This window comes from Solanum stenotomum, chromosome 9, assembly GCF_019186545.1.
Source record: "Solanum stenotomum isolate F172 chromosome 9, ASM1918654v1, whole genome shotgun sequence".
Lineage (NCBI taxonomy): Eukaryota > Viridiplantae > Streptophyta > Magnoliopsida > Solanales > Solanaceae > Solanum > Solanum stenotomum.
Genome location: NC_064290.1, coordinates 53631971 through 53649760, shown reverse-complemented (window position 1 = coordinate 53649760; position 17790 = coordinate 53631971). Strand labels below are relative to the sequence as shown.

Below are 17790 nucleotides of genomic sequence, written 5' to 3'. Positions count from 1 at the left end.
TTTAGCTATAAAATTCAAAAATCGAAATATTTAGCTATTGACCATCTAACTTAAAATCATAAAACAAAGGTTTTGGAGCCAATAAGAATTATCAATTATTATCAACCATATAAATAGAACAAAAGAAAAAAAAAAGAGTTAAGACATATGGATAAGATCCAACACACTCTGTTTTAGCTCCTTCTCTGTAAACACCATCCACCCCCATCGTCCATGGCGGGTCTCACCACTAGTACCTCCTTCACCTTGACACCCATTTCCTCTAAACCCTTAACCAACAAACCCCTTTTCCTCCCTTCCCTTAATTCTTCCATTTTTGGGCTTCGATTTTATAATCCTCAGCTTCGTTCTTGCCCTTCACTTATCTGCTATTCCGCCACTATCTCCGCCCGATACGGCGGAGGTGGTGGTAGAGGAGGATTCAGGCCGCCCCCACGTTCTGAGGAAGATGAAGCACTTGATATTTCATCTATCAGGTATTTACATGTTCTTGTGTAACTCAGATTGTGTAACATTATGCTAAAAATCTTATCTTTTTTGGTTTTATTTGGTTGTCGTGATGTTAAATGTGTTTGTTTGGGTTTAAATTGTATTGGGTTTTTGTTGAAGATGTTAATTCCTCACCCCCATTTCCTTTAAGCCCTTAATTCTTCCATTTTTGGGCTTCGATTTCACTTTCCTGAGCTCCATTCTGGTTCATCCCATATCTACTATTCTGCTACTGTCTCCGCCCGATATGGAGGCAGAGGTGGTAGAGGAGGATTCGAGCCGCCCCCACGTTCTGTGGAAGATGAAGCACTTGATATTTCATATATCAGGTATTTACATGTTGATGTGTAGTTGTGGTGGAAGCAGAATCTTGCATAAATGTAGTGTAAGACAATATACAATAGACCCTTGTGGTTCGGCCCTTTCCCGGATTACGCCCATAGCGGGATCTTAAATGCACTAGGATGCCCCTTTATTGTGTAATTGTTGTGCACTCAGCTTGTGTAACATTATGCTAAATTCTTATCCTTTTTTGTTTGGTTTTTGGTCTTATTGGTTATTTTGATGTTAAATGTGTGTGTTTGGGTTCGGAAGTATTGTTTTTCTTGTTGAAGATGTTAATTTTATCAGAAACAGCCTCCCTACCTCCCTATTTTGTTAGTGGTAAGATCTGAGTACCTTCCCCGGACCCATGGGGTTACACTGGGTATGTTGTTGTTGTTAATTTTTTTAGCTTTCCTTGTGGTGTTTTGAAAGACGAAGCACTCAATTTTCCACTATCAGGTATTTACATGTTCTTGTGTTGTTGCTGTGCACTCAGCTTGTGTAACATTACGCTAAATTGTTAACCTTTTTGTTGCGTTTTTGGTTATATTTGTTTTTTGTGATGCTAAATGTGTGTGTTTGGTTTCAAATGTAGGGTTTTTTGCTAAAGATGTTAACTTTTTAGTGTTATTATTGTGGTGTTTTGAAATAGGTCAGACAAGGTTAGGCTCATTGATGATAAGCAGAACATGGTTAGTCTGACTTCATATTTGCTTGTTGTGTTGGTTTCAAAGTTGTTATTGATTATTGATATTTTCTCCCTGATTGGTTTTTGTTATGTAGTTGGGGATAGTGTCAAAAATGGAAGCACTTCAGAGAGCTGAGGATGCAAGCCTTGACTTGGTATGTTTCTGTAAGACTGACTTTTAAAATCTTTTTTCAACTTTTGTGATTATGTGGGAATAAACTATCCCTCAAATGTGACAATGCTGTCTTCTAATTTGCCTCATTTGTGCTAATAATCTTGTATTGAATGGTAAACGTGGAGTCGAGAAAACAATTTTATTCATGAGATGGCCAAAGTATAGCAGGTATTAAGTGTTAAACTAGGCAAAGTTGACTGGAACAATCAATCTTGATAGAAAGAGTGTGTACTGGTTGGGGGAATAGTACTATTGCTTCGGGTTATTAGGTGTAGTTAGAAGGGAATATGATGCAGGAAAAAGGAACTGAAAAGAGTATTATGCTTATCTAGAGGAGTAGCTTATCCAGAATATTGGTTATGATAATGTTAATATTGGTTTGATCATGTTATTGTTTCATTTGGTGGATATCTGTAGGTGATTCTATCACCAGAAGCAGACCCTCCGGTCGTCAAAATTATGGATTACAAGTAAGATATATCGATTAGAAGTGTTTTTTTTCTGAATTTCGATTATGATATATACTTCTTGATTTCTGGAATGATCTAATCACCTACATGGGGAATTGGAGTACTAGCTTTATGAGTGATTAAGGTTGTAATTTGCTGCTTGACACATCTAATGGAAGTAATTGTGGAACCGATATACAATTAGGAATAATTGTTGTGCCCTTTGTTCCATTTCATAGTCCAAGTTTTACTTGAAATTTTTACTAGTATAAGATTTAAGAGTGTTTACTATTCTTACAGTTGTATAGTGATATTTGTGTTATTGGAAATAGAATAGAGAAGTAGAATTGAAAGAGTGAAAATCATGTAATCTTTTGAGTTATATATTTCTGTCAAAACTTTACTTCTAGGGAAGTAGACAATATTCAAGACGCTCAATAAGAAAAGTAAGGGAAGGGAGAGTTTCTATTGGTCATCATGCTTCCACTTTCTTTTTCATTTGTTTAGGCTTCAAATTGGTTGTGCATTATTCCTGTTTGATATGATTGATCATAATGCCTTTCTAGAATCAAAGTTCAGACCAAGCTTAATTACATTGTAGCACACTCGTCCTTAGGAGATCTGGTATTTCAAACAGATAACAGAGACCAATCTACTTGAGCTTGACTTTTGATTCCTTTTTATTTGTTAAACTACGAATCCATGCTTGTGTTTAGCTGTGAACATAATATAAAACCAAGCAAGTTTCAAAAGCATACCATTTTGCTTGAATTAGGTGGGTTAGCCTAGGTATGCACTGTGTCATTTTTGCTTGAAGATTACGTCTTAGCGCAAGTTATTATCTTGCATACTGATTTAGATAATTTATATGCTGACTAGATGCAAGGAGTATCTTGGTCATGGTTTTCTTATCATTTTGAATTTGCTAAAACACTAGCACACTGATATTTTGCTTTATTATTGCCAGCAAGTATAAGTATGAACTGCAAAAGAAGAAAAAGGAGCAGCAAAAGAAAAATGCTGGTACATGTCTTGCCTTTTAGAAGTTTTTTTTTCTTTTGAAACAAGAGACTCTGTGTAACTTCCTTTTACCAACAATTTTTTTTCGATGACAGCCAGCCGCATGGATTTGAAGGAGCTCAAAATGGGGTAAGGTTCCATATCATGTATACTTAGCACTGGTATTTATTGAGAAATTATTAGCTTTTTATGGTTCTGTCCCTTCATTAGATGGCTACTCAGTGAAAAGTTATGATACTATGGCCATATTTTCTTCCTTCTTTTTTTTTTGGTGGTTCAGTATTAAAGTTGATCTATACTTTATATGGTATTTTTGTGCATTCTGTGGATGAGTGCCTTACATACAAATGCAAAATAATGAGACCTCTATATGTTCATCCATCAAATCCTGGGAGGTGTCCCTAATTTTGTCTTCCATTGGACTATGTTGAATGCAGAAACGGTTTGTCTTATCTACTTACTACTTTTTCGGCCAATGAAAGAAAGTGCATGAAGTGTTCCCTGTGTTCATACACTTTCCTAATGGTGATAAGGGGTCTTATCTTTTCCAATGTACCAAAAAAAGAAAGAACGATAAAAAAAGAAAGAATGATAAGGGTCTCGTGAAAAAATGGTGAAAAGGGGAATTTCTAATATTGTAGTTCTCAGCATTCTAGTTAAGACTGAATTTACCAGGAAGAAAATTTATTTCTGTTGTTAGGTTTAACACGCGGTAACCATTTCAATGTTAATGTTTCTCTGAAGTAAAAGACCAATATCCTTACTGTAATATGTTGTGGTATGGTACATTGTTTATATCCTGTTTTCCCACTTTTGTTTATTTTGGTCTTATTTCTGGTATTTGAAGGTTTCTTTTGATATTGCAGTTATAATATTGATTCTCACGATTATTCAGTGCGTTTGAAAGCCGCTCAGAAGTTCTTGAAAGATGGTGACAAGGTAGCTCGGAATCATGTATTTTCAGCATGCAATCACATTAGAGAATTTGGTGCTTTAATGTTTAAATGTTATTTATTGGTACTTCCTGCAGGTAAAAATCATAGTGAACTTGAAAGGGCGTGAAAATGAGTTCAGAAATAATGCTATTGAGCTACTTAGGCGTTTTCAGAATGATGTTGGTGAGGTAAGCATGATTTGTTTTTTCTCGCGCAAAAAGTAAATATTAGTCAGGAGGCATTGTGCCTGCAGTGTCCAGAAGATGTGAATAGGTTTAAAAGCGTGAACACTAAGATCACAACCTGGTCCTTTAATATGAAAACATATATGAGAAGGTATTGGTAATTCTGAAAGTCTTACCATTTTCGATACTAAACGAAGATGGTTATGAATCTTATCTGCTAGATCATGACTACAGCACTATTGATTCTTTCTTAGAGGCATTCAATCATCACATCAGATGAAAATATTTGTGGAAAAAGTAAACAAGGAGTAATGGATAATAATCGAACACTGTAAACAACATGAGTTGGGATTTGAAATCCAATATTTTGACTGTTACTCAAGATCAGTAGATTAAAGAATAACTTTGGTGCATACATGACTAAATGAACGATTTAAGTGTGTATTCTCAATTAGTCTTTTCCCTCTCTGGCTAATTAACGTCTATATTATGGTGCTATTCACAGCTTGCAACCGAGGAGAACAAGAATTTCAGGGATAGGAACGTCTTCATAGTTTTGGTACCGAATAAGGCTATTGTACAGAAAGCTCCTGAGCAACCGAAGAAAAAGGAAAAACCAGCAACTGAAGTTTCAGCCAGTGTTTGAGCATCAGATGAAAGTTTATTATAAGGGGTTATTAGCAGATAATTCAATGCATATAATTCTCAAGAGAAGGGTGAGAGAGATGCACCCTGATATCTGTCTTGTATAGAATTTAGTCACGTACACGCCTGTAATAGGATGTACACTTGTGTAGTGTCTATAACAGTAGCAAGAAACATTCAGTTTTTGTAGTAACATTTAATAGGTGAAGTTGAAGTAAGTTTGAGTTTTTTCCTTCACTTGTTATGTACTTATATTTCACCATGATGTTTACATGACGAATATGAATATTCTCCAAGCATTCAGGGGTGTGACCTATCGGTCAATGAAGGTAGTATGAACTGTGGAAGAATAGGATACAAATCCCAGTAGATGTTGTGGACTCACATGTAGGACCAACCGCACACTCGTGGCCAATATCCGCCCCACAACATCACCACATCCCTAGTTGGGCATAGTGTGCTGCCCATGCGCCCTCGATCTAATGGCTTAAGCTGAAAGAAAGACGGGCAAGAATCTCATGATAGTACAAAGGGAGAGCATCTCCCACTAGAAAAGAAAGTAGTATTCAAATTTCATGGGGTCATTGTTACTAATTCATTCAAAGTATAGACTCTTCATTTCTTTGCAAGTGATTTTTTCTCTAATGTCTAAGTTGGGAGTGAATAGAACTATCTCACATATGCTAGTCATAGTGATCAAAGTTATCCCATACCTCTACTGGTTGTAGGTATTCGATTGAGTTACGTATGTCGTGCTGACTTAGACACCACCTTTACTAAATGGGAAAAAAAAAGAGAGTTTTTTTTTTTCATTGATGTATTGGTAGGATTTTATTACAAAGGAGGAACTTACCTATCAAAAAGATGAACCATCAATTGTTAATTTTCTATCTACACCTATGACTTATTTTATTGGTGACTTCAAATTGAAGTACTTTGCAGCCCAAGCATCCTCTAGATATATTTAATGGTTGGAACTTCAAATATAGTATCCATTTCATAGCTATTTGTAAATGTCTTTTTCAAATAGTTGACTTAATTCATTACAATTGATTTGGTGAATGTTTAGCAAAACAATCTTATAGCAAACAAGAAGGATTAATGTCTTGCAAAGTTTGCTATTTCATCAAGCAATGTTGTTTTACTATTCATATAAGGCCAACCATGCAATTTATGCTAACCTTTACAAAGTAATTGAAAAATAGTTGAAATTTAAAAACAAGTCTTTGCACGGATTGCCCTTTTTGGGGTGATTTTTAATTTGTCCTTCAAATCAGTATTTTCTAATTTTTGTCTCTACTTTTAATTTAATGAAAATTCAAGGATTCAAGTTATCTTTAACTATGACCTAATTTCACAAGGCATAAGTTCGGTAGAAATCAAGTTACGCCTTGCGAATACTTTATTGCCTTATAAGGCATAACTTGTGCCTTGCAAATGACCACTTAAAAAAGTGGTGTAAAAAAAGTCACAAATAGTTGAAAGACTAGAGTTTCTCATTTATAACCATTTGTATAAAGGAATATAATTAACTTGATGGGGGAGAGGCAATAGTGCAACTTCAATCTTGTGGTGTATTTGTTTGTATAAAGTAAAGTTTCTTTTTAATCCGCCTCCCATCAATTGAGACAACGACAGTTATACTGAAGTTTTCAAGTTGATAGACTAACCCAAGTCACCCTTGAGGAGATTTTCCCTCCACAATTAGGCATTCATTTAATATAATTTACAAAGGTTAAACTAAGTTCGATAATATCTCAAATAAATGAAAAAATATCGAGATAGCGGTTAAAAAAACACTATTTAACTCAACTACCTCAGATCTCTTTCATCCAAAACCACCAAACAATTATTTTTTTTTGAGTTATTTCCTTTCTAAGTTTCCTTTTTGCTCATGTAAAAAAAAAGAGTGAAGGTTCTATGCATCTATAACATTGACTTTACCCTTTCAAAATTTATTAGGCAATGTTCTTTCCAAAAGTTTCATTAAAAAAAAACTTATTTCAATGACAAAAGTTAAAAATATACTCCAAACAAGTTTCTTTCCAAATTAGAAATTAATATGGCTCTTCCACTTGACATAAAATTGACTTGTTAAAAAAGTAAAACCTTTTTAGTAAACTTTTCTACAAATATTTTCAATAAAAAGCTTCTTTTGAGGACAAATGGAAAAGCCTAGACATCAATCAACAAGTTTTTTTTTTCCAATTTAGAAAATAATTTTGGAAAGCATTAGTAAAGAGCAAAACTCTTTTATCCTAATCATGATTTGAACCAAAAAAACACATCTTAAACCAATGATTCAAAATAGTAACTCTCAAAAGTGAAGGACCATTGACACAACATTTGAAAACATTGGGGACTAATTTGACAAAAAATAAAAAAATCCCAACCAAAGTAAAAGCTTAAGCAAAGAAGCTGGCATACTAACAAGAGAGAGAGAATGTGCATATGGTTGTTGGTAAAAAAAAGAAGAGGAAGCTTAGCTTAAAGGCAATGGAGACTCTGCAACCAACACATCTTCCATAGAATGGACACATTAGGTACAAGAAAGATACATAAAGAAAGTGACACTAGTACTACTAATAAGCATTCTTTCTTTCATTAAAAAAAAGTAATCTTTAATACCATATATACCATTCTCATCACCCTCCATTTCTCACTAGAATCATCCTCAGCCATGGAAGCCAGTGCAGGTCTAGTTGCTGGTTCTCATAACCGGAATGAACTTGTCGTCATTCATGGCCATGAAGAGGTAAGACATTCTCTTGGAATGTTCAAAGTTAGCACACATAACAACTCCTATGTTGCTTGGACTCTTCAAAAATATTGTTGCACCTATGTTGGATCCTGAAAGAGGTTACTACTTCTGGAGGATCCAACATGCAGTTGGCACATTTTTGAAGAGTTCAAGCAACATAGATAATTAATATCTTTGAGACATTCTCTTGGAATGTCCAAAGTTAACATTGAAGTGCACAAATAACCTGTGTTGCTCGGACTTATGTCGTATCCTCAGAAAATGTACTACTTTTGGAGGATCCGACATTACGCACTCAACGCATTTTTGAAGAGTCCGAGCAATGTAGAAAATAACAGTGTGGATATAGATATTTGTGTTTAAGAGATTTCACATTTTTTGTCCCTCAAGCACAAGGGGTCTGTGCACTTTATCTCAATATGCATCTTCCTTAAAAGAGTGAGGAAAGTAATAGCAAGGAAAAAAGTGATGTTAAGAGATAAAAGTGGATATCAACAATGAAACTTCTGTACTTATATCTCTATAACAGTTAATTTATGGTGTTGCATTTTTGTTACATCTTCATGTTCAACATGACATCTAGAACTGACAAAAATCTGTTTTTTTTTTTTTTAACCTTCTTCATTTGTCCTTTATTTGCTGCAGCATAAGCCATTGAAGGATTTGAGTGGACAAGTTTGTGACATATGTGGGGATGAAATAGGCTTAACAGTGGATGGTGATCTTTTTGTGGCCTGCAATGAGTGTGGTTTCCCTGTGTGTCGGCCTTGCTACGAGTATGAGAGAAGGGAAGGAACTCAACAGTGTCCACAGTGCAAGACCAGATACAAACGTCTCAAAGGTATATACACATCTTGATGAATAAAAACTATTCACATCCATGCAAACTTTTTCTGGTTGTTCGTGTCATTTATTTTCGGGTTTTAATTGTATTTGATGGCTTGAAGGGAGTCCAAGGGTGGCGGGAGATGAAGATGAGGAAGATATTGACGATATTGAACATGAATTCAAAGTTGATGATGAGCAAAACAAGAACAGAAACATTGTTGAGACCATTCTCCATGGTAAGATGACATATGGAAGAGGACCAGAAGACGAAGATTCTGCTCAGTACCCTCCTGTCATTGCTGGAACCCGCTCACATCCGGTATGAATATTAAATCCATATCAAATATTACCAAGACGAGAAATTTTGAATATCTTGAGTATGAAAGCATTTTGTGGATGCAGGTTAGCGGTGAATTCCCAATATTGAATCATGGAAATGGAGAGCAGATGTTGGGATCTTCGCTTCACAAAAGGATACATCCCTATCCAGCTTCTGAATCTGGAAGTGCAAGATGGGATGATAAGAAAGAAGGAGGGTGGAAAGAAAGAATGGAAGATTGGAAATTGCAGCAAGGACATGTGGGGCAAGATTATGATGACTCTGCCGACGTTGATATGTCCATGTAAGTAGTTACAATTGATCTTTAACATGAAAATGTTATGCAAATACATACCTTGAACCATAATACTGAGGCTTCGGAGATCGGAATAACACACGAGCAAATGCTCACATCTAGGTTGTTTCTTGTGGTTGGAGATACAGATACTAGCATTTGACTATTTCAATTCACTCCCTTCTTTCTCGTTCACATTCACATTCACATAAATGGAAGTGAAAGGAGTATTATATATGACAAGTTATGACGGTAGGAGTAAGAAATTAGTGAAAATGAGAATGCACTTATAGATATACAGAAATGTATAATTAGAAAAAATTTCGGGTATAGCTATTACTAATAACTATCAGATTCACTAGATTGCAGTGATTTCTTCTCAAACACATAAATTCAATGCTTAAAATAGTTAATACAGAGTGCAACATGCTCTCAGCTAATCAATGTGAGAAAATGCAGGGTGGATGAAGCAAGACAGCCTTTATCAAGAAAAGTGCCAATAGCATCAAGCAAGATCAATCCTTACCGGATGGTGATTGTAGCTAGGCTGGTGATTCTGGCCGTCTTCCTTCGTTATAGAATTCTGAATCCAGTGCATGATGCGATTGGTCTCTGGCTAACTTCTATCATCTGTGAGATCTGGTTTGCCTTCTCTTGGATCCTTGATCAGTTTCCCAAATGGTTCCCTATTGACCGTGAGACTTACCTTGATCGTCTCTCTCTCAGGTGACAATTCTTTGCAAGTATGTGCTTCCTACTACTAAAAAGAAGTTAATCCTTAAGCATGGACATAAAACCAATAGTATACCAAGTTAATTTCCAATATATACACCTTGTTTACACAAAGTCTTCAGTACAATATAAGATACTGACAGAAACAAAATCAAAGTTCCATGAAAGAGATAGCTTAGCGATCAGGCAACACATACAAGAAGAGAAACTATGGCAAATCATATTTGCACTCTAATCTTACTGAGATTGTAATTTTCAAAGCTGCAAGTCAAATCATAGTCGAAAGGTTTCTTAAAGTTCTAGCAATCTTTTCAAGATAAAAACTTTACGACTAGAGAAATACATATTTGACCAAAATTTTGATGTAGGTATGAGAGGGAAGGAGAACCAAATATGCTTGCCCCGGTAGATGTCTTCGTCAGTACAGTGGATCCTATGAAGGAACCTCCTCTCGTTACAGCTAATACAATCCTCTCAATATTAGCAATGGATTACCCAATTGACAAAATTTCATGCTACCTATCTGATGATGGAGCTTCAATGTGCACCTTTGAAGCACTATCAGAAACTGCAGAATTTGCTAGAAAATGGGTTCCCTTCTGCAAGAAGTTTGCTATAGAGCCTCGAGCTCCAGAATTTTACTTCTCCCTAAAGATTGATTATCTCAAGGACAAAGTCCAGCCAACATTTGTTAAGGAGAGACGAGCAATGAAGGTAAAGCTTGAACTCTTGCTTTCATCAGCTAGTGCTACATAAAACTTTCCATGTCACGAATTACAAATCTCATTGTACTTGACAGAGAGAGTATGAAGAATTCAAGGTAAGAGTCAATGCACTAGTTGCCAAAGCAACTAAAATGCCTCCAGGAGGGTGGATCATGCAAGATGGAACACCATGGCCAGGAAATAATACCAGGGACCATCCTGGTATGATTCAAGTCTTTTTAGGCCAAAGTGGAGGAACTGATGTGGATGGACATGAACTCCCTCGTCTTGTTTATGTTTCTCGTGAAAAAAGGCCTGGTTTCCAGCATCACAAAAAGGCTGGTGCTATGAACGCCCTGGTAAACATGGAAACTTCTGTTATTTGCTAGTTAATACTCCAGAGTTGCACGTCAAAATTTTTACACATCTACTTTAAAACATTATGCACACTACATCAGATATTTCGACAAGAAATTTTGCAGAATCACAAAACATTCTTCAATGTGGTCCTTGCAGGTTCGTGTTGCAGGAGTTCTTACCAATGCACCATTTATGCTTAACTTGGATTGTGATCATTACCTTAACAACAGCAAGGCTGCCAGAGAGGCCATGTGCTTCTTGATGGACCCACAAATGGGCAAAAAAGTTTGCTTCGTCCAGTTTCCTCAAAGATTTGATGGAATAGACAAGCACGATAGATATGCCAACCGAAACACAGTTTTCTTTGATGTAAGATTAAGCAAAATGTGGCACATAAGGACACTAAGAAAAATACTAATTCTTGGAATTTATATGAGATTTGTTTATCATGTACTTATTTCTACTACTTGGGCAGATTAACATGAAAGGCCTAGATGGAATACAAGGTCCAGTATATGTTGGCACAGGATGTGTCTTCAGAAGGCAAGCATTATATGGCTACAATCCTCCTAAACGGGCCAAGCGCCCAAGAATGGTGAGCTGCGACTGTTGTCCATGTTTCGGACGCAAAAAGAAGCTTGACAAATATAAATCTGAAGTCAATGGAGATGCAGCCAATGCTCAAGGTTTTCATATATCCACATTCCAAATATTTTTAAGTTTCAACTTTCAAATAACAAAGGAGCCTATTAAATAAGATCCCCTTTTGAGATTAATTTTCCTTATTTTCTCGTTTTCTTTTCTATCTCTCCACAGGATTTGACGATGACAATGAGCTACTAATGTCCCAGATGAACTTTGAAAAGAAATTTGGTCAGTCTGCAATTTTTGTGACTTCAACTTTAATGATTGAAGGTGGGGTTCCACCTTCGTCAAGCCCAGCAGCCTTGTTGAAGGAAGCTATCCATGTGATCAGCTGTGGCTATGAAGATAAAACAGAATGGGGTTTGGAGGTAATGTTCATCTTTGTTTCTGTGCTTGCAAGAAAGAACTTGGTTGACAAGGGATAAACAACAAATAAGAAAACCAGAACTATTCTGAGAGTTTGACTATTACCTTTCAGAAGCCTTTTTGAAAACCAACTCTAACGCAAAACAACAGTGATTAAAGAAAATATGCTAGTGCTTTTGATACAAGCATATTTCAATTTGTGAAACATGAAGGATATAAATGCTTAAAACTTCCTGTATGTGTACTAGCATGAGATACATAACAATTATAATCTATTCTAATGTAATCACCTTTATGAATATCTTTGATTGAAGTAACTGTTTTTGAACTTGCAGCTGGGATGGATATACGGTTCTATCACAGAGGATATCTTAACAGGTTTCAAGATGCACTGCCGTGGTTGGAGGTCAGTCTATTGTATGCCTAAATTAGCTGCATTTAAGGGGTCTGCTCCAATCAATCTATCAGATCGTCTCAACCAGGTGCTTCGATGGGCTCTTGGTTCCGTTGAGATCTTTTTCAGTCATCATAGCCCAGTTTGGTATGGCCATAAGGGAGGAAATCTTAAGTGGCTTGAACGATTATCATACATTAACACAACTATTTACCCCTTCACTTCTTTACCTCTCCTTGCCTACTGCACTCTCCCTGCTGTCTGCTTGCTCACTGGGAAATTCATAATGCCAGAGGTAAGCACATGATGTTTTTACTTAAACGGCATAAGTTTAAAATTTTGAACACCTGTAGAACACCAGTTGCACCTAAGTAGCTTCATATTTCACAAGTTCACTTGCTTTCTGGGATAGTCGGTTGACTAGAACTTGCATTTCATTGATGCAGATAAGCACATTAGCAAGTCTCTTTTTCATTGCTCTTTTCCTCTCTATCTTTACAACGGGAATTCTTGAGCTAAGGTGGAGTGGAGTAAGCATTGAGGAATGGTGGAGAAATGAGCAATTTTGGGTTATTGGAGGTGTATCTGCCCACCTTTTTGCTGTAGTACAAGGTCTTCTCAAGATTTTGGCTGGCATAGATACCAACTTTACTGTGACATCTAAGGCAACAGATGATGAGGACTTCGGAGAGTTATATGCCTTCAAGTGGACTACTCTCCTTATTCCTCCAACAACAATTCTCATAATCAACTTGGTTGGGGTTGTAGCCGGAATCTCTGACGCCATCAACAATGGATACAATTCATGGGGTCCCCTTTTCGGAAAGCTTTTCTTCGCCTTTTGGGTCATTGTTCATTTATATCCATTCCTCAAGGGTCTTATGGGCAGGCAGAACAGGACTCCAACCATTGTTGTAATATGGTCAATACTTTTAGCCTCCATCTTTTCCTTGCTCTGGGTTCGAATTGATCCATTTGTGCTCAAAACCAAAGGACCAGATGTCAAGCGATGTGGAGTCAACTGCTAGCATGCTCATAATTCCCTTTTCAAGGCCATGCTCTTTGGAGTGCACACAAGCATCTTGATATATCAGGGATCTTGTATCCTCCCCTGTGTGGGCTCTGATGTACACCCCTCAAACTGGAATATGCAAACAAAAGAATAAACCTAGTGTGAGAAGTTCTGTTTAGTGTACAAATTGTACTCAATTTTTTTGATTGTTCAAATTGTACTCGATTTTGCATATAGCTTAATGAAGTGTTTGAAGACAATCTGCTAACTTTTTCTCGCTTGATGGCCAACTATGAGTTTTGACAGAACTTTCAGGTAATTAATCTTTGAACTTAATGAATAAAGATGCAATACAATATCTGAGGGAAGTCTCAATGAATGAAGAGTATGAGTGTGCTGCATACCCTCATCCTATCTAAAAGGGTAAGTGAATATATAAATTAAGGGAATTAAAAAAAAATTCCATGAAAATAACACTTGACACTTGTAGATGCATGCCAACAATTGAGACAAAAGAAGATCTAAGACAAATTCTTACAAACCTTTTCGTAACATATTCTATGCATTCAAGCAGATAGACACCGCAGCAACTTCCCCCGCATCAAATGCCTAGGACAACTTGGAACAATGAGAGAAGGACATGGAATATCATACAAGGAAAATGTATCTAAGAGCTCAACCTAGGTATACCTATTTGATCCAAAGTAACTTTCAGTTGATATTCTGCTCCTCTACACATTTGTATAGCTTATATTTAATCAATAAACTACAGAATGCTAAACAAAGGGGTGAAACAGAAAAGGAAATAACAGACTGATATTTATTGATTATACAGTGTCAAAGAATAGGCCTGTCTTGATGTAAGAGTAAAATCAGCGAGATATTATGATATTTATTGATTTACCCAGACAACCTCAAATTGTCTAAAGCACTGCAAACAACCAGTTTTCATGACCAAAGAATAGATTACACTCTTCCTTAAACTGCATAATACTCAAAACGGTATTGTACAAGCCAAAGATTCCTTTAGCTTCAGCTTTTCTTATGAGACAATTTATGTTGCCTACTTAAAATAAAAAGCAAATAATGGCATTGATATACTTGAACCTTTGACATTGCCCATTCGATAAGTGGTTTGACCTATCCCGCTGCCCTTGTTCCTATAAGAAGTGGATCTAAGCACAATGTAAAAACACATTGGCTCCACTGACCTCCATAATGATCCAAAAGGCTGAATAAACATTCTCGGCAGGAAAAAGCCATTTTACCAATAATCCCCACAGGAACAGTCTCCATCTTTGAAATGATGAAATCTGTTGGCATCCCTTACAACAATAACCCTGTCTGTGACCTTGGAAACAAACTTGGTGAAATTATGGCAATCCACACAAACCCTTAGGTTCTTGATGATTCTGATTTCAGTTCTAGGTTCAGAAGTTAAAAGTCCAAAAGCAATAGCTAATTTCTCGCTATGAACTTTGACCATCAACTCCTTCTCCTCTTCCTCAACATCATGCAATGCTGTGCTGGTTTCCGTGTGAAATCCAGCCTCCCTCATCTTCTCCATCAGCTCCTCCAGCTTTGCATAAATAGCTGCTGCTTGAGGATGTGACTGGTCGCTGGATGTAAAGACATGTTGGTAGCCATTGACCTCAATTAAAGTGCACCCAGGGGTCTTCGCTAGATTCTTGTTCTTAAGAACTTTCCTAACTGAAGCAGCTTGACAATAATTGCGGTCTGCTGAATAGATGTTTGAAAGTAAAACATAATATCCGACACTTCCTCTGTCCATCGCAAATAACTTATCCGAAGCCAAGCGAGCCAAGTCAATATTTTTGTGGACCATGCATGCACCGAGTAATGCACCCCACTCAGCTGGACCTGGTTCAAGAGGCATCTCATAAATAAATTCCAAAGCATTTTCTAGTTTTCCAGCTCGGCCCAAAAGGTCCACCATGCAGGCATAATGTTCCGGTAATGGTTCAGTGTCATGAGCATGACTCATAGAATGGAATATCTTCTGACCTTCTTCTACTAAACCGGCATGACTACAAGCATACAAAGCACAGAGGAAAGTGACACCAGTTGGGGAAACTCCAGAATGAAGCATTTGATCAAACAGCACCAATGCCTCTCGACCACATCCATGCAGGCCATAAGCTGAAATCATAGCATTCCAAGTAACCACATTTTTCTCCGTGATGCTGTCAAATACTTGCCGTGCCTCCTCAATATTCCCACACTTTGCATACATGTCAACTAAAGCAGTTAACACGTAAATGTTGGACTCAAATTTCTCCTTCTTTATTAAGTCATGGACCCATTTTCCCATACTTAATGTTCCAAGTTGAGCACATGCAGAAAGTATACTTGTGATTGTGACAGGATTCGGATGGATATCTAACTTCTGCATTTCCCGAAAGAGAGATATAGCCATTTCTGTTAACCCATTTTGGGCATAACCTGATATCATGGCATTCCATGAAGCTAAGCTTTTCTTTGGGGACTCATCAAACAGCCTTCTTGCCAATTCCATTTCATTGAGTCGACTATAAACTGTAGTCAAAGCAGAAGAAACTGAAGGATTCGATACCATCCCAGATTTCACACAAAAACCATGGATAGAACATGTAAGGGTCAGATGACCAAAAGGACAAGAAACCGGAATTAAACCAACAATAGTACTAGAATTAACTTTCTCCCCATGAACAAGCAATTCTCTAAATAACCTCACTGAAGATTCATTCTCATTATTAAAACAAAAACCAGCAATCATCGCATTACATGAAATCAAATCAGGCTCTCTTATCATCCCAAACAACAATTTAGCAGTAAAAATATCCCCACATTTCGAATACATCGAAATCAAACCAGTAAGAACATACTCATGAACATCATACCCCATCTTAACAGCCAAACAATGTATCAACATTCCATTCCTCAAATCCTGTAACTCAGCAACAGCAGTAAGTACCACAGCCAACGTAGTCGAATCAAACCCCGTCCCTCTCCCAACCATATCACCAAAAACCTGTATACTCTCCTCAAAACAACAATTCCTCACCAACCCAGAAACCATCGTATTCCACAAAACACTATCCCTTTCAGGAATTCCATCAAACACCTTATACGCATGACCAATTCTTGAAAAATCCATATACATATCCACCAACGCCGACCCAACAAACACATCCGAACCAAACCCACTAACTATCACATGCCCATGAATCAAAATCCCAACTTTCTCACACCCAGATGACGAAAAACCCGAAACAACAAAAGCAAAAGTGAAATTATCAGGTTTAAGTTTACTACCTTTAAGAAGGTCAAGATAAAGGGACAACGCTTCAACCCCTAACCCATTACGCGATAACCCTCTGATTAATACATTATATAGGAAAAGATCAGGTGGGTTTGTGTTATTGAAGGTGGTGAAGAGATTTTTGGCTTTGGAAATGGATTTGAAGTCGGAAAATTTGTGTGTTAGTTTAGTGATTGTGATGAGATCGTTGCTTAAGCCATTACGGATGAGATTTGCGTGGATTTGATTGAGTTGGGAGAGAGTTGTAGCTTGGTTGATTAAGCTTATGAAGAAGTTTCTGTCTCTTTGAGCTATGGATGCTATGGTTCTGTAAATCATTTGAGAATTTTTGCTTCACTCTCAGAGTGGACTGTGGAGTGGTGTTGACGACAAATATATATAGCTTTGGCGGGAATTGTTGTTAATGTCGTTTGTGGAAAAGGGAGCTCGATGTGTTAAGCTCCCGCCATATGCAAGGCTCGGGATGATCATTCAATTCCCGCCCATATGCAAGGTTCGAGAAAAGGGCAGAGTCCAATGCATTAAGCGTATGTTATTTGCAAGGTTTAGAAAGAGTGAAATTATAGGGTCATTTATGTAAGAAGTTGTTTTCACAACTCAACAGTGACAATAATTTTACTAGTCACGTAAGCTTTCCTGCAAAGAGTTTTTGATTAGAAAAAATTTAAAAAGTAATTTAATAAAATAAACTTACATGAATTCCTTAAAAATATGTCTAGTAAATAGAGAACTATCCAAGCTCCCACATTTTTTTCTTGTTTGATGATTCGAACTCATAACCATATGAGCAACTCCCACTTACACTTGTAAAAGAGAAGAGAGGGAATATGTTCTTGTTAGGATACAAAAAGACTTTGAAAAAATTAAGAATTTTGCTCGCTTCTATTCTAAATTAAATCAAATACACGACTTCCATAAATATTGCAACAAATAAGTTTACTCCTCCCTCAATCAAAGGTCTCAGTTCAAGCTTTGGGTATGATTTTTTTTTCGATAGAGAGCAATTCCACCAAATAAAGCCCTCTCAGCTCAAGCTTTGTGTATGAATTTTTTTTCGATAGAGAACACTTCCCCAAATAAAGCCCTACATTGGGTGGGAAAAAATTGATATAATTTTAAATCATATTCAAAAGTTGAGGTGT

General features: G+C 36.8%; 3 protein-coding genes across 4 annotated transcripts; 2 read left to right on the top strand and 1 right to left on the bottom strand.

The window, feature by feature from the left end:
• The first annotated feature begins 128 nt into the window (after positions 1–128).
• On the top strand, positions 129–5139 carry LOC125876559 (translation initiation factor IF3-4, chloroplastic). The gene is made up of 9 exons (XM_049557768.1): positions 129–476; positions 1466–1505; positions 1597–1656; positions 2094–2146; positions 3093–3148; positions 3241–3274; positions 4012–4084; positions 4176–4268; positions 4771–5139. The coding sequence occupies exons 1-9, from the start codon at positions 214–216 to the stop codon at positions 4909–4911; spliced, it is 813 nt and encodes a 270-aa protein (XP_049413725.1). The 5' UTR covers positions 129–213; the 3' UTR covers positions 4912–5139.
• Positions 5140–7439: 2300 nt separating this feature from the next.
• On the top strand, positions 7440–13586 carry LOC125875711 (cellulose synthase A catalytic subunit 7 [UDP-forming]). The gene is made up of 12 exons (XM_049556730.1): positions 7440–7665; positions 8317–8512; positions 8619–8818; positions 8902–9122; positions 9573–9839; positions 10214–10559; positions 10645–10908; positions 11066–11278; positions 11385–11595; positions 11726–11922; positions 12256–12609; positions 12761–13586. The coding sequence occupies exons 1-12, from the start codon at positions 7591–7593 to the stop codon at positions 13340–13342; spliced, it is 3126 nt and encodes a 1041-aa protein (XP_049412687.1). The 5' UTR covers positions 7440–7590; the 3' UTR covers positions 13343–13586.
• LOC125875712 (pentatricopeptide repeat-containing protein At4g30700) lies at positions 13317–17013 on the bottom strand. Of its 2 annotated transcripts, none has more exons than XR_007447459.1 (2): positions 13869–14172; positions 13317–13455 (listed from the first exon to the last, which is right to left on the bottom strand). XR_007447459.1 is itself a non-coding variant. In XM_049556731.1 (2 exons), the coding sequence occupies exon 1, from the start codon at positions 16964–16966 to the stop codon at positions 14591–14593; it is 2376 nt and encodes a 791-aa protein (XP_049412688.1). In that variant the 5' UTR covers positions 16967–17013; the 3' UTR covers positions 13320–13455; positions 14434–14590. The 2 variants fall into 2 exon arrangements, 1 of the variants encoding a protein (XP_049412688.1); XM_049556731.1 differs by lacking the exon at positions 13869–14172 and adding an exon at positions 14434–17013 and having other exon boundaries at positions 13320–13455.
• Between the last annotated feature and the right edge of the window lie 777 nt (positions 17014–17790).

Bases quoted from the DNA above. Each gene is read 5' to 3' on its own strand.
- LOC125876559 (XM_049557768.1), top strand. From the start codon at position 214: ATGGCGGGTCTCACCACTAGTACCTCCTTCACCTTGACACCCATTTCC. The intron at 2,147-3,092 runs GTAAGATATATC...TATTATTGCCAG, and splicing joins GTCAAAATTATGGATTACAA to CAAGTATAAGTATGAACTGC. The intron at 3,149-3,240 runs GTACATGTCTTG...TTTCGATGACAG, and splicing joins GCAGCAAAAGAAAAATGCTG to CCAGCCGCATGGATTTGAAG.
- LOC125875711 (XM_049556730.1), top strand. From the start codon at position 7,591: ATGGAAGCCAGTGCAGGTCTAGTTGCTGGTTCTCATAACCGGAATGAA. The intron at 9,840-10,213 runs GTGACAATTCTT...ATTTTGATGTAG, and splicing joins CTTGATCGTCTCTCTCTCAG to GTATGAGAGGGAAGGAGAAC. The intron at 10,560-10,644 runs GTAAAGCTTGAA...TGTACTTGACAG, and splicing joins AGGAGAGACGAGCAATGAAG to AGAGAGTATGAAGAATTCAA.
- LOC125875712 (XM_049556731.1), bottom strand. From the start codon at position 16,966: ATGATTTACAGAACCATAGCATCCATAGCTCAAAGAGACAGAAACTTC.